General features: G+C 42.2%; 1 protein-coding gene across 1 annotated transcript in view; it reads right to left on the reverse strand.

Moving 5' to 3' along the window:
• LOC128638439 (cytochrome P450 3A29-like) overlaps positions 1–5,575 on the reverse strand; it is a 143,967-nt gene extending 138,392 nt beyond the window's left edge. Inside the window, exon 1 of the mRNA XM_053690390.1 lies at positions 5,316–5,575. Within this exon, the coding sequence (XP_053546365.1) occupies positions 5,316–5,386 (71 nt within the window). The 5' untranslated portion in view covers positions 5,387–5,575. The remainder of the gene's footprint in view (positions 1–5,315) is intronic.
• Positions 5,576–16,044: the final 10,469 nt, after the last annotated feature.

Consider the following 16,044-nt stretch of genomic DNA (forward strand, 5'->3'; position numbering starts at 1 on the left):
ACACGGTATGCACTGTATGTAATATAATGTCACTGTATCACACGGTATGTACTGTACATAATGTAATGTTAGACTGTATCACACTGTATGTAATTTAATTTGACTGTATCACACGGTATGTACTGTACATAATGTAACGTCAGACTGTATCACACGGTATGCACTGCATTTAATGTAACGTCAGACTGTATCACACGGTATGTATTGTACATAATGTAATGTCAGACTGTATCACACGGTATGCACTGCAACGTCAGACTGTATCACACGGTATGTACTGTACGTATTATGTCAGACTGTATCATACGGTATGTATTGTAGACATTATCACAAGGTATGTACTGTATGTAATTTAATTTCAGACTGTATCACACGGTATGTACTGTACATAATGTAATGTTAGACCGTATCACACGGTATGTACTGTATGTCATTTAATTTGACTGTATCACACGGTATGTACTGTACATAATGTAACGTCAGACTGTATCACACGGTATGTACTGTACATAATGTAACGTCAGACTGTATCACACGGTATGCACTGTACATAATATAATGTCAGACTGTATCACACGGTATGTACTGTACATAATGTAATGTCAGACTGTATCACACGGTATGCACTGCATGCAATGCAACGTCAGACTGTATCACACGGTATGTACTGTACGTATTATGTCAGACTGTATCATACGGTATGTATTGTACACATTATCAGAAGGTATGTACTGTATGTAATTTAATTTCAGACTGTATCACACGGTATGTACTGTACATAATGTAATGTTAGACTGTATCACACAGTATGTACTGTATGTAATTTAATTTGACTGTATCACACGGTATGTACTGTACATAATGTAATGTCAGACTGTATCACACAATATGTACTGTACAAATGTAACGTCAGACTGTATCACACGTTATGTACTGCACGTGATGTGACGTCAGACTGTATCACACGGTATGTACTGTATGGAATATAATGTCAGACTGTATCACACGGTATATATTATTCGGTATATACTGTATATAATGTAACGTCAGACTGTATCACACAGTATGTACTGCATGTAATGTAACGTCAGACTTTTTTTACACTGTATGTACTGTTCATACTGTAATGTCAGACTGTATAACACACTGTTTGTACTGTACATAATGTAATGTCAGACTGTATAACACACTGTTTGTACTGTACATAATGTAATGTCAGACTGTATCACACGGTATGCACTGTATGTAATATAATGTCAGACTGTATCACAAGGTATGCACTGCATGTAATGCAACGTCAGACTATCACATGGTATGTACTGTACATAATGTAATATTAGACTGTATCACACAGTATGTACTGTATGTAATTTAATTTGACTGTATCACATGGTATGTACTGTACATAATGTAACGTCAGACTGTATCACACAGTATATACTGTAAATAATGTAATGTCAGACTGTATCACACGATATGTACTGTACAAATGTAACGTCAGACTGTATCACACGTTATGTACTGCACGTAATGTAACGTCAGACTGTATCACATGGTATGCACTGTATGTAATATAATGTCAGACTGTATCACAAGGTATGTACTGCTTGTAATGCAACGTCAGACTATCACATGGTATGTACTGTACATAATGTAATGTTAGACTGTATCACACAGTATGTACTGTATGTAATTTAATTTGACTGTATCACACGGTATGTACTGTACATAATGTAACGTCAGACTGTATCACACAGTATATACTGTACATAATGTAATGTCAGACTGTATCACACGATATGTACTGTACAAATGTAACGTCAGACTGTATCACACGGTATGTACTGTATGGAATATAATGTCAGACTGTATCACACGGTATATATTATACGGTATGTACTGTACATAATGTAACGTCAGAGTGTATCACACAGTATGTACTGCATGTAATGTAACGTCAGACTTTTTTACACTGTATATACTGTGCATACTATAATGTCAGACTGTATAACACGGTGTGTACTGTATATAATGTAACGTCAGACTGTATAACACGGTGTGTACTGTACATAATGTAACGTCAGACTGTATCACATGGTATGTACTGCACGTAATGTAACGTCAGACTGTATCACACGGTATGCACTCTATGTAATATAATGTCAGACTGTATCACAAGATATGCACTGCATGTAATGTAACGTCAGACTTTTTTACACTGTATATACTGTACATACTGTAATGTCAGACTGTATAACACGGTGTGTACTGTACATAATGTAACGTCAGACTGTATAACACGGTGTGTACTGTACATAATGTAACGTCAGACTGTATCACATGGTATGTACTGTACATAATGTAATGTCAGACTGTATCACACGGTATGCACTGCATGTAATATAATGTCACTGTATCACACGGTATGCACTGCATGTAATGTAACGTCAGACTGTATCACACGGTATGTACTGTACATAATGTGATGTCAGACTGTATCACACGGTATGTACTGCACGTACAGTAACGTTAGACTGTATCACACGGTATGTTCTGTATGTAATATAATATCAGACTTTATCACGGTACATATAACACGGTAGGTACTGTACATAATGTAACGTCAGACTGTATCACACGGTATGTACTGTATATAATGTAATAACAGACTGTATCACACTGTTTGTATTGTACATCATATGGTATGTATTGTACGTAATGTAATAACAGACTGTATCACACTGTACGTACTATATGTAATGTAATAACAGACTGTATCACATGGTATGTATTGTACATTATCACATGGTATTTACTGTATGTAATGTAATAACAGACTGTATCACACGGTATGTATTGTACATCACATGTTATGTATTGTACGTAATGTAATAACAGACTGTATCACACTGTACGTACTATACGTAATATAATAACAAATTGTATCACACAGTATGTATTGTACATTATCAGATGGTATTTACTCTACGTAATGAAATAACAGACTGTATCACATGGTATGTATTGTACATAATGTAATAACAGACTGTATCACATAGTACGTAATGTAACATCAGACTATATCACACGGTATGTATTGTACATAATGTAATAACAGACTGTATCACATAGTACGTAATGTAACATCAGACTGTATCACACGGTATGTATTGTACATAATGTAACATCAGACTGTATCACATAGTACGTAATGTAACATCAGACTGTATCACACGGTATGTATTGTACATCACATGGTTTGTATTGTACATAATGTAATGACTGTATCACATGGTACATATTGTATCTAATGTAATGATACTTATGACATGGTATTTACTGTACATAATGTAATAGACTGTATCACACAGTATGTATTGTAGGACACATGGTATTTATTGTACGTAATGTAAAAAAAGACATTATCACATGGTACGTAATCTAATGATATTTGTCACATGGTATTTACTATACGTAATGAAATAACAGACTATCATACAGTATGTATTGTACAACACATGGTACTTACTGTACGTAATGTAATAACAGATTTTATCTCACGGTATGTATTGTATATTATCACATGGTATTTACTGTACACAATGTAATAACAGACTTATCACATGGTACGTACTGTACGTAATAGACAGTATCACACAATACGTAATGTAATAACAGACTATCACATGGTACGTAATGTAATAAGACTGCATCACACAGGACGTACTGTATGTAATGTAATAATAGACTATATCAAACGGTACGTACTGTATGTAATGTAATAACAGACTGTATCACACGGTACGTAAAAGGTAAAAGAGCTGATATCTTTGGGGCAATGTCCCACAAAAGGCCCTTTTAAGGGCTATTGGCAGTTTATTGTAGGCTAGGGTTCTTTATTTTTTTTTGGGGGGGGGGCTTTTTTATTTTGATAGGGCTATTAGATTAGCTGTAATTCTTTTTTATTTTTGATAATTTGTTTGTTATTTTTTGTAATTTAGTGTTTGGTTTTTATGTAATTTAGTTATTTTTATTATTAGTAATTTGAGTGTTTTTTTTTTTAGGTTTCAGTGTAAGGCAGGTTAGGTTTTATTTCACAGGTAAGTTTGTATTTATTTTAACTAGGTAGTTAATAAACTATTTACTAACTAGTCTACCTAGTTAAATACAAACTTACCTGTGAAATAAAAATAAAACCTAAGCTAGCTACAATATAACTATTAGTTATAGTGTAGCTAGCTTAGGTTTTATTTTACAGGTAAGTTTGTATTTATTTTAAATAGAAACTATTTAGTTAATAATTGAAACTTTAATTTAGCTGTATTTTAATTATGTTAAAGTTAGGGGGTGTTAGGTTTAGCGTTACGTTAGGGTTAGGGGTTAATAGATTTATTTAGTGGTAGTGATGTGGGAGGCCAGATGTTTAGGGGTTAATAACTTAAGTATAGTGGCGGCGACATCAAGAGCGGCAGATTAAGGGTTAATAGTTTTATGCAGGGGCGGCGATGTTGGGGACGGCAGATTAGGGGTTAATAGTTTTATGTAGGGGTGATGATGTTAGGGGTGGCAGATTAGGGGTGTTTAGACTGGGGGTGGGTGTTAGGTTTTAACGTCACTTTTATTTTCCCCATAGACATCAATGAGTCTGCGCTTTTCATTCCGCGATCGCAGGTGTTAGGCTTTTTTTTTTGACGGCTCTCCCCATTGATGTCTATGGGGAAATCGTGCACGAGCACATCAAAGCAGAGCTTGTTTTCGGTGCAGTATGGAGCTCAACGCATCCATTTTGCCTGCACAATCCTGCTTTTTAAAAACCTGTAATACCAGCGCAATAGGGAGGTGAAATAACGCCACTTTTGTCGTTAAAATCCCTATAGCGCTCAAAACTCGTAATCTAGCTGATAGTGTTTTTAAATTTTGCTGGGCAGAAAATGTCTATACTCCTTTTTTTGTGTTCATTGAAACTCACTTTTTCTTAATCAATAATAATGTTAAGAGTTAAGTTTTATATATTATCTCAGCTCTATACTACTTAGTTACAATTTATATTTTTGTGCCAGAGGCATTCTTTTTACCTAACACTTTACGTTATTCTGTTTTAAGTACAAAATTGTTCAGTATTAGTGCAGATACAATAGGCAAAACCAGCCATTTCAAATGAGAAAATATAGGCAAAGGAGCTATTTGTAAACAATTGCATACTCTCTAGAAGGTAAAATGGATCATTAGAAACACATTAAGAAGGAGAACATATTAGAGTACACTGTGCCTTTAAGTACTTCATGTAATACTAAGTCATAGCCAGATTTACTTACAGAACCAGCAGTGTCACAAACAGGATGAGCAGAGTCCATGTTTCTGCAGAGAATACTGGCAGCAGCGTCATCTTTTGGTTACTGGGTCACAATATTTGCTCTGTCAGCTCTGTTGGTGTCTCTTATTCCTGGGATCCTGGTTTGGTAGCTCAGCTTGGTGTCCTGGCTTGTGAGGTGGTGTCTCTTTGGCCTGGCTTGTGAGGTGGTGTCACTTTGGCCTGGCTTGTGAGGTGGTGTCTCTTTGGCCTGGCTTGTGAGGTGGTGTCTCTTTGGCCTGGCTTGTGAGGTGGTGTCTCTTTGGCCTGGCTTGTGAGGTGGTGTCACTTTGGCCTGGCTTGTGAGGTGGTGTCTCTTTGGCCTGGCTTGTGAGGTGGTGTCTCTTTGGCCTGGCTTGTGAGGTGGTGTCACTTTGGCCTGGCTTGTGAGGTGGTGTCTCTTTGGCCTGGCTTGTGAGGTGGTGTCACTTTGGCCTGGCTTGTGAGGTGGTGTCTCTTTGGCCTGGCTTGTGAGGTGGTGTCTATTTGGCCTGGCTTGTGAGGTGGTGTCTCTTTGGCCTGGCTTGTGAGGTGGTGTCTCTTTGGCCTGGCTTGTGAGGTGGTGTCACTTTGGCCTGGCTTGTGAGGTGGTGTCTCTTTGGCCTGGCTTGTGAGGTGGTGTCACTTTGGCCTGGCTTGTGAGGTGGTGTCTCTTTGGCCTGGCTTGTGAGGTGGTGTCTCTTTGTCCTGGCTTGTGAGGTGGTGTCTCTTTGGCCTGGCTTGTGAGGTGGTGTCTCTTTGGCCAGGCTTGTGAGGTGTTGTCTCTTTGGCCAGGCTTGTGAGGTGGTGTCTCTTTGGCCAGGCTTGTGAGGTGGTGTCTCTTTGGCCAGGCTTGTGAGGTGGTGTCTCTTTGGCCAGGCTTGTGAGGTGGTGTCTCTTTGGCCAGGCTTGTGAGGTGGTGTCTCTGTGGCCAGGCTTGTGAGGTGGTGTCTCTTTGGCCTGGCTTGTGAGGTGGTGTCTCTTTGGCCTGGCTTGTGAGGTGGTGTCTCTTTGGCCTGGCTTGTGAGGTGGTGTCTCTTGGCCTGGCTTGTGAGGTGGTGTCTCTTTGGCCTGGCTTGTGAGTTGGTGTCTCTTTGGCCTGGCTTGTGAGGTGGTGTCACTTTGGCCTGGCTTGTGAGGTGGTGTCACTTTGGCCTGGCTTGTGTGGTGGCGTCTCTTTGACTTGGCTTGTGTTTTGCCCTGGATTGTGAGTGTGTTTTTGCCCTGGTTTATGTGTGTTTTTCCCTTGGTTGTGAGTGTGTTTTTGCCCTGGTTATGAGTATGTTTTCCCCTTGGCTGTGAGTGTGTTTTTGCCCTGGATTACATGTGTTTCCCCTAGGTTATGTGTGTTTCCCCTAGGTTGTGAGTGCGTTTTTGCCCTGGTTATGAGTATGTTTTCCCCTTGGCTGTGAGTGTGTTTTTGCCCTGGTTGTGAGTATGTTTTCCCCTAGGTTGTGAGTGTGTTTTTGCCCTGGTTGTGAGTGTGTTTTTGCCCTGGTTGTGAGTGTGTTTTTGCCCTGGTTGTGAGTGTGTTTTTGCCCTGGTTGTGAGTGTGTTTTTGCCCTGGTTGTGAGTGTGTTTTTGCCCTGGTTGTGAGTGTGTTTGTGCCCTGGTTGTGAGTGTGTTTTTGCCCTGGTTGTGAGTGTGTTTGTGCCCTGGTTATGAGTATGTTTTCCCCTTGGCTGTGAGTGTGTTTTTGCCCTGGTTGTGAGTGTGTTTTTGCCCTGGTTGTGAGTGTGTTTTTGCCCTGGTTGTGAGTGTGTTTGTGCCCTGGTTGTGAGTGTGTTTTTGCCCTGGTTGTGAGTGTGTTTTGCCCTGGTTGTGAGTGTGTTTTTGCCCTGGTTGTGAGTGTGTTTTTGCCCTGGTTGTGAGTGTGTTTTCCCCTTGGTTGTGAGTGTGTTTTTGCCCTGGTTGTGAGTGTGTTTTTGCCCTGGTTGTGAGTGTGTTTTCCCCTTGGTTGTGAGTGTGTTTTTGCCCTGGTTGTGAGTGTGTTTTTGCCCTGGTTGTGAGTGTGTTTTTGCCCTGGTTTGTGTTGGAGCTCCAGGGATCGCAGTCTCTGCCCTCTTGGCACCGCTTAGTTGATTGCTAAGGGTGATGTCTCCGGATACAATTTATAGATCCCTCCCCCTGAAATGTGAATCTTGCTGTACTTGCTTTGCTAAGATATAAAAAAAAACCAGATTGATTTGTGTGGTTAGTGTTTAACAGGAAAAGAAAGCGCTGCAATAAAAGGGCCCTGTATAAATGTAGCACATTGTTATCTCACATATAGGGAGGACAAATGACAAGAAGTAATGTTTTATAGCTGTGCAATGTGACAGGCAAAGTTTTAAGTCTAGATTACAAGTGGTGCGCTATTAGCCTGGAATGTGATAAGAAATATTGCGACCACGTTAGCATACACTTTATATATATATATATACACACACACATACACATACACATATATATATATATACACTTTGGAACTCTTTCCACTCAAATACCTTAAAACTTAAAAAATAATTTTTAATATTTTATAATGTGTTTTACTGTAAATATTTTACATTCCAATGTTCTTCACATAGTACATAAAAACATTATTTTTTAAATAGATAAAAACTCTCACACAATTTACTTTTAACAAGCAAAAAAAAATATTTAGCGTTTCACTTGTAATATGGCCCATGTTGTTTTATATTTTTATTTGCACTGATTTCCCTGTCCCATTAACAAAAAGAGCCACTGCTAATCGATCACAGAACAAAAGGGCCACTGCTAACCGATCACAGAACCAAAAGGGCCCACTGCTAACCGATCACAGAACCAAAAGGGCCCACTGCTAACCGATCACAGAACCAAAAGGGCCCACTGCTAACCGATCACAGAACCAAAAGGGCCCACTGCTAACCGATCACAGAACCAAAAGGGCCCACTGCTAACCGATCACAGAACCAAAAGGGCCCACTGTTAACCGATAACAAAACCAAAAGGGCCCACTGTTAACTGATAACAGAACAAAAGGACCCACTGTTAACTGATAACAGAACAAAAGGACCCACTGTTAACTGATAACAGAACACAAAGGACCCACTGTTAACCGAACACAGAACAAAAAGGGCCCACTGTTAACCGATAACAGAAGAAAAGGGCCCACTGCTAACCAATCACAGAACAAAAGGGCCCACTGCTAACCAATCACAGAACAAAATTGCCTACTGCTAACCAATCACAGAACAAAAGGGCCCACTGCTAATTGATCACAGAACAAAAGGGCCCACCAGTGCCAGAATGGGACCAATAATAGGCCCTGGCATTTTAAGGCAAAGCAGCCCACTTCCCCCCATTTTTTTATTTAATAGCCCATATACACTCACTCATATCCTGCACACCACACACAGACCCACTTATATGAACACATACACACCCACTCACATGCAAACCACAAATACAGACACTCACATTTACGCACACACCACACATACACCCACTCACATGCACGCACACCAACCACACATACACCCACTCACATGCATGCACACACCAATCACACATACACCCACTCACATTTACGCACACACCACACATACACCCACTCACATGCACGCACACCAACCACACATACACCCACTCATATGCACGCACACACCAATGACACATACACCCACTCACATGCACGCACACACCACACATACACCGACTCACATGCATGCACACACCACACATACACCCACTCACATGCACGCACACACCACACATACACCCACTCACATGCACGCACACACCAGACATACACACACTCACATGCACACACACCACACATACACACACTAACATGCACGCACAACACACACTAATATAGATTTAAAATAAATAAATATATATATATATATATATATATATATATATATATATATACACACACACACACAGTATATACACACACACCACACAGAGAAAGTCCAGCACTTGCTTGCAAGCTCTCAGCTAAGATTAAAAGCAAAACTGAAAGAGTTAGTTACCGCATCTGGCCAAATGAGACAAGCCCAGGTACCATGTCAAGGTCTCTCCCACAATCCTAAACAGGCGGTATGCCAATGCCATTAAAATCTAAATTACATGATCATCACATGATCACCACTCTGACCAGCCAGGCTAGCTTGCCCTACCCTCACTGCTGCCTGCAGACTACACCGGTGCTGCCATGCCTAGCCTAACTACTTTACTGCTTCGCTTGCTGCCCTCAGCCTCTGGCCTCCCCAGTGTCCCTCTCAGCCCACTGCTTCCATCTCTCACAGTCTCCTGTCTCACAATTCTTGAGTACGTGGCTGGATGCAATGATAGGATGCTGGGAGTGGTGGGAGGAAGGAAGACGGAAGTGATGAGTGAGTGTCAGGGCTGGGAGCGGCAGCTAAGAGGGAGTTCGTACGCAGAGTAGACTCTATTCTTGCGTGCAAACTCAGTAGACTGAGTGTCAGGTCACATGAGGCCCCTATTGTTTCTCCCTCCTGGCCCCAGCACACTGGATCAATAGTTTGTTGTTTTATAGCAGGCTAGCAGCCTGCACCGGCCGGCACCACACTGCACTGCTGTATGCTTGGGCGGCCGCAGCCCAGAGACATATCAGTACAAGACAGACAGAGACATTTGGAAAGCAGCCGGTGTGTGCAGTGCGGTAAAGGTGGGCGGGCTAACTTAACCGGCGGCCCAAAGAGCAGTTGCCCGGTATGCCCTATGGTCAGTACGGGCCTGGGGCCCACTGCTAACTGACTACAGAACAAAAGGCCCACTGCTAACCGACTACAGAACAAAAGAGCCCACTGCTAACCGCCTACAGAACAAAAGGGCCCACTGCTAGCCGATCGCAGAGCAAAAGTGCCCACTGCTAACCGACTACAGAACAAAAGGGCTCATGTCACGCTTGGCTGAGCAGGTTCGGGGAAATGGAGCTTATGCAAGTGGGTGGCAGGCTTAGGACTGTCTGGAATACAGAAAGGGGCCAGCAGTATGTGCTTCTGTATGAGTTTACCCCTTTTAGGCATGATTTAGTAACAGACAACCAAGTAAGTTTATTGCACTGGAACTGGAGATTTGGAGGCTGGAAACAGGATCAGTGAGCCCACACAAGAACTGGAGTCTGAGGTAATGCCCACTGTAAGGCAAGTAATGAAGTGCCAGCTTAGGCCGAAGACAGGAGTTGCCCACTGGAGGCCAAGAACAGGAGGTACCCACTTGGGGCCAGGATAGGAGCAAAACACAGATGCTTGAAAGGGCCCACTGCAGGGTGGGGATACTGAAACACTGGTAGCAGAGATACTTTTTAGAGCTTGGAGACAGGCACATGATAGAAACCCTCTGCAGAGCTTGCCACAGGTGCAAGATACTGGAACTTGGCAGAGTTGGATGCAGGAGCAGGTACTTTGCAGATAGCCTTTGCAGCACTTGGGTACATGCGCTAGATTAGGAACTTGGCAAGTGCCTTCTGTAGGGCTATGCACTGAAACAGGATGCCAGAGAAGCAGGATGATGCCCCAGAAAGCAAAGACAGGCTGGTACAGAGAGGATAGCCAGGAGACAAGCCGAGGGTCAGATACCTGAGAGCAGTCATAACAGTCACCAGATCCAGAAAAAAATGTATAGAATAGACAGGGTACAAGGACAGGTTTAATAAACAGAAAACCAGAACAATCTTATGTCAAAGACAAGTGAGATCCAAAAGAGTAGTCGGAGAACAAGTCGGATTCAGAAACCAAACAGGAGATTCAGGTAAAGTCAGAGGCCCAATCAACAGTAACAAGAAGAACCACTATGTCAGGGCAGGAGGTGGTCTGTGAAGCAGCCTTTTATAGGAGAGTTGATTGCAGCACTACCTGTAGCTGGCAAGCAGGTGGAGCACAGAGCAATCCATTGCAGTTTAACAGGTCTCCAAAAGCTTCCACAGAATACAAAGTCCTCTGGTGGCACAGAAACAGAGAAACAGGCTGTGAGTCATGGGTCCTGGGTTCAAATCTGGGCATGGCTGTGACATTCCATTGCTAACCAATCACAAAACAAAGGGCCCTAGCTAACCAATCAAATAACAAAAGGGCCCCTTGATAACTGTCAGGGTTTCACCCTGATTTCTCTAGTTATTTCTAGCCTTTTATCTTGGCTGCCATTTTTAGACTCACCTGTGTTTTCTTCTTGTTCAGAGGAGAATTACCTGGTATTTCAGGGCTGGATCAGACTGATAAATTTCAGGAAAGTCTTCGTCTGTGAAAGGCGTGATTGGGCAAAAAGAAGCTATTCGCAAGTGGTAACCGGGCCATAGAACAAGCCATTGAGCTGTTCATTCCAGGCAGACTGCTTCTCTTTTTGTTTGTGTTTTCTCCTTGCCTGTAGCAGTGTGTAGCCCTGCTCACTACTCCCAGGCTACCTCTTATGGCCAAACTGGTGAACATCATCAGAGAGACAGATTGCAGTTCCAGAATGATGACGTCATCACTCCCTATTTAATTGCCTCAGTCCTGTTTGCAATTGCCCTTGCGTTGTCTCTGACCTCTCTGTGAGTTCCTGTGTTCCTGACTCTGTATATAACCTGGCTTGTTTGACGTCCTTTCTGGTTCCTGATCCCTGGCTTGTTCCTGACTTTGCTAAACATTTGTGGTCCTGACCTTGGCTTGTCTGACTACTCACTTTGATTCTTGACCCGGCTTGTCTGAGTATCAGAACAAAAGGGCTTACAGCTAACCAATCACAGAAAAAAGGGACCACTGCTAACCAATCACAGAACAAAAGGGCCCACTGCTAACCAATCACAGAACAAAAGGGCCCACAGCTAACCAATCACAGGACAAAAGGGCCCACAGCTAACCAATCACAGGACAAAAGGGCCCATTGCTAACCAATCACAGTACAAAAGGGCCCACTGCTAACCAATCACAGGACAAAAGGGCCCACTGCTAACCAATCACAGAACAAAACGGCATTTGCTAACTGTGACAGGCTTAGTATAAGGTGACACATAGGACAGATTAGAGTGTTAGCCATGTGCATGAGCTGTAAACTGATCCCTATGGTGTAATTAGCCTAGTGTAGTATTCTCAGAGCCTTGACACTTTATAGGTTAGGTATATTTAGTGTAACAATGTTGCTTCTTTATAAGATGAGGAGGGGGAAGTCTTTTATACTCTGATACTTTTCACTAGGTTACAATATCTTTCCCTTTAGAGATGGTATCACACTGTTCTATGACCATTTTATTTATCTAGGAAGTTTTACAAATTCTATCTTTGAAGAGATTTAAAGCTTTATGTAGGATTTTACACTAAATAGGTCAGTCGCATAAAAGAGCACTTTTGAAACACAAAACATGTTTTTTTTTTGCTTAAAAAAGGTTAAATCAAAACTCTTTATATTGATTTTTAAACAGGGATCTGATCTGAGGTCTAATGTCATTGACAGAGAAGCAGCAGGGCCTGGGGTCTGATCTGAGGTCTAATGTCACTGACGGAGAAGCAGCAGGGCCTGGGGTCTGATCTGAGGTCTAATGTGTCTGACAGAGAAGCATCAGGGCCTGGGGTCTGATCTGAGGTCTAATGTCACTGACAGAGAAGCAGCAGGGCCTGGGGTCTGATCTGAGGTCTAATGTGTCTGACAGAGAAGCAGCAGGACCTGGGGTCTGATCTGGGGTCTAATGTCACTGACGGAGAAGCAGCAGGGCCTGGGGTCTGATCTGAGGTCTAATGTGTCTGACAGAGAAGCAGCAGGACCTGGGGTCTGATCTGAGGTCTAATGTCACTGACGGAGAAGCAGCAGGGCCTGGGGTCTGATCTGAGGTCTAATGTGTCTGACAGAGAAGCAGCAGGGCCTGGGGCCTGATCTGAGGTCTAATGTCACTGACAGAGAAGCAGCAGGGCCTGGGTCTGATCTGAAATCTAATGTCACTGACAGAGAAGCTGCAGGGCCTGGGGTCTGATGTCACTGACAGAGAAGCAGCAGGGCCTGGGGTCTGATGTCACTGACAGAGAAGCAGCAGGGTGTGGGGTCTGATCTGAGGTCTAATGTCACTGACGGAGAAGCAGCAGGGCCTGGGGTCTGATCTGAGGTTTAATGTCACTGACAGAGAAGCAGCAGGACCTGGGGCCTGATCTGAGGTCTAATGTCACTGACAGAGAAGCAGCAGGGACTGGGGTCTGATCTGAGGTCTAATGTCACTGACAGAGAAGCAGCAGGGCCTGGGGTCTGATCTGAGGTTTAATGTCACTGACAGAGAAGCAGCAGGACCTGGGGCCTGATCTGAGGTCTAATGTCACTGACATAGAAGCAGCAGGGCCTGAGGCCTGATCTGAGGTCTAATGTCACTGACATAGAAGCAGCAGGGCCTGGGGCTTGATCTGAGGTCTAATGTCACTGACAGAGAAGCAGCAGGGCCTGGGTCTGATCTGAGATATGATGTCACTGACAGAGAAGCAGCAGGGTCTGGGGTCTAATCTGAGGTCTAATGTCACTGACAGAGAAGCAGCAGGGCCTGGGGTCTGATCTGAGGTCTAATGTCACTGACATAGAAGCAGAAGGGCCTGGGTCTGATCTGAGATATGATGTCACTGACAGAGAAGCAGCAGGGTCTGGGGTCTAATCTGAGGTCTAATGTCACTGACAGAGAAGCAGCAGGGCCTGGGGTCTGATCTGAGGTCTAATGTCACTGACATAGAAGCAGCAGGGCCTGGGGCCTGATCTGAGGTCTAATGTCACTGACAGAGAAGCAGCAGGGCCTGGGTCTGATCTGAGATATGATGTCACTGACAGAGAAGCAGCAGGGCCTGGGGTCTGATCTGAGGTCTAATTTCACTGACAGAGAAGCAGTAGCTGTTGGGGTCTGACTTGAGGTCTAATGTCACTGATTAAACTTTCATGATTCAGATAGGGCATGTCATTTTAAACAACTTTCTAATTTACTTTTATCATCAAATTTGCTTTGTTCTCTTGATATTCTTAGTTGAAAGCTAAACCTAACACACACCCACAAACTTGGCCGCACGCGCACCCTCGCACCCACACACAGCAACCCTTAACACGCAAACCCGCACCCTCGCACCCACACACAGCCTATTATACCCACAAAAATTAACTTGGCCGTCCGCGCACCCTCACACAGCCTATTATTAACTTGGCCGCATGCGCACCCTCGCACCCACACACAGAACTAAAGGTATCGTGCGTCTGTGCGCAGAGATACCTTTAACATAAGAGCAAGAGCACAAGCTCCCTTTGGTGGTCAGCAGCAATATAATTTCTCTAGGAAGGTTTCAAGTGAACAGATTACAATGCAAAACAGGTTTTAACTTTCCTTAAGTGTGGAAGTAAGAGGAGAAATATATCTCTTAGCTTTGGAGTGCAGAAAAGGAATGTAGTAGGTTAGCTGAAACAATGAATGAAATACAGGTAAACACAGCTGATACTGGAATTCACAGAAGTACTGTAGCTGAAGCTTAGATAGACTTATTGGGGTTGATCCGATAAAAATCGTCGCCCGCAAAAGTTGGCGACGCCAATATTTGCGCGGGTTTGGTATCCTATATACGGCGTAACCTAGAAGTTACGCGCGTATATTTCTGCCGTCGCCCGTAGTTTTTTGGGCCATAGGCAGGTATACCAAACCCGCGCAATTTGGTATCCAATATACAGCGTAAGGACTTACGTGGCGAAAATGGAGAAATCTTACTCCATTTTCACCTCGCCACAAAAAGCAGCCGTAAGAAGCCTTACGCTGACTATTGGAGCCCCGTAACTCCCTAAACTGGCTGCTAAATAAACCTAACACCTAACGCATGCGCAATGTCTATCTCCCTGTCAACCGCGATCCCCCGCCGCAATCCCTAATAAAGTATTTAACCCCTAAACCGCCGCCATCTACATAAACTAACCCCCTACTGTGAGCCCCTAAAACCGCCACCATCTAACTGATCTATCCCCTAATGTGAACCCCTAAAACCGCCACCATCTAACTGATCTATCCCCTAATGTGAACCCCTTACACCGCCGCCATCTATATTAAAATTATTAACCCCTAATTTAATCTACCTACCCCGCCGCCAGCTATATTATCTATATTAACCCTAAGTATATTATAGTTAATATAGTTATTACATTATATATATTAACTATATTAACCCTAATTATATTACGGTTAATATAGTTAATATAGTTACTATAGTATTTATATTAACTATATTAACTCTATATAACCCTAACACCCCTAACTAAATTCTTATTAAATAAATCTAATTCATATTATAAACTAAAATATTCCTATTTAAATCTAAATACTTACCTATAAAATAAACCCTAAGATAGCTACAATATAATTAATAATTACATTATAGCTATGTTAGGGTTTATATTTATTTTACAGGTAAATTGTTAATTATTTTAACTAGGTATAATAGCTATTAAATAGTTATGAACTATTTAAGAGCTACCTAGTTAAAATAATTACCCAATTACCTGTAAAATAAATCCTAACCTAAGTTACAAATACACCTACACTATCAATAAATTAAATAAACTACAAATATTTATCTAAAAATTCAATTAAATAAACTAAACTAAATTATAAAAAAAACAAACACTACATTACAAAAAATAAAAAAAAGATTACAAGATTTTTAAGCTAATTACACCTATTCTAAGCCTCCTAATAAAATAATAAAGCCCCCCAAAATAAAAAAATTCCCTACCCTATTCTAAATTAAAAA

This window comes from Bombina bombina, chromosome 8, assembly GCF_027579735.1.
Source record: "Bombina bombina isolate aBomBom1 chromosome 8, aBomBom1.pri, whole genome shotgun sequence".
Classification (NCBI taxonomy): Eukaryota; Metazoa; Chordata; class Amphibia; order Anura; family Bombinatoridae; genus Bombina; species Bombina bombina.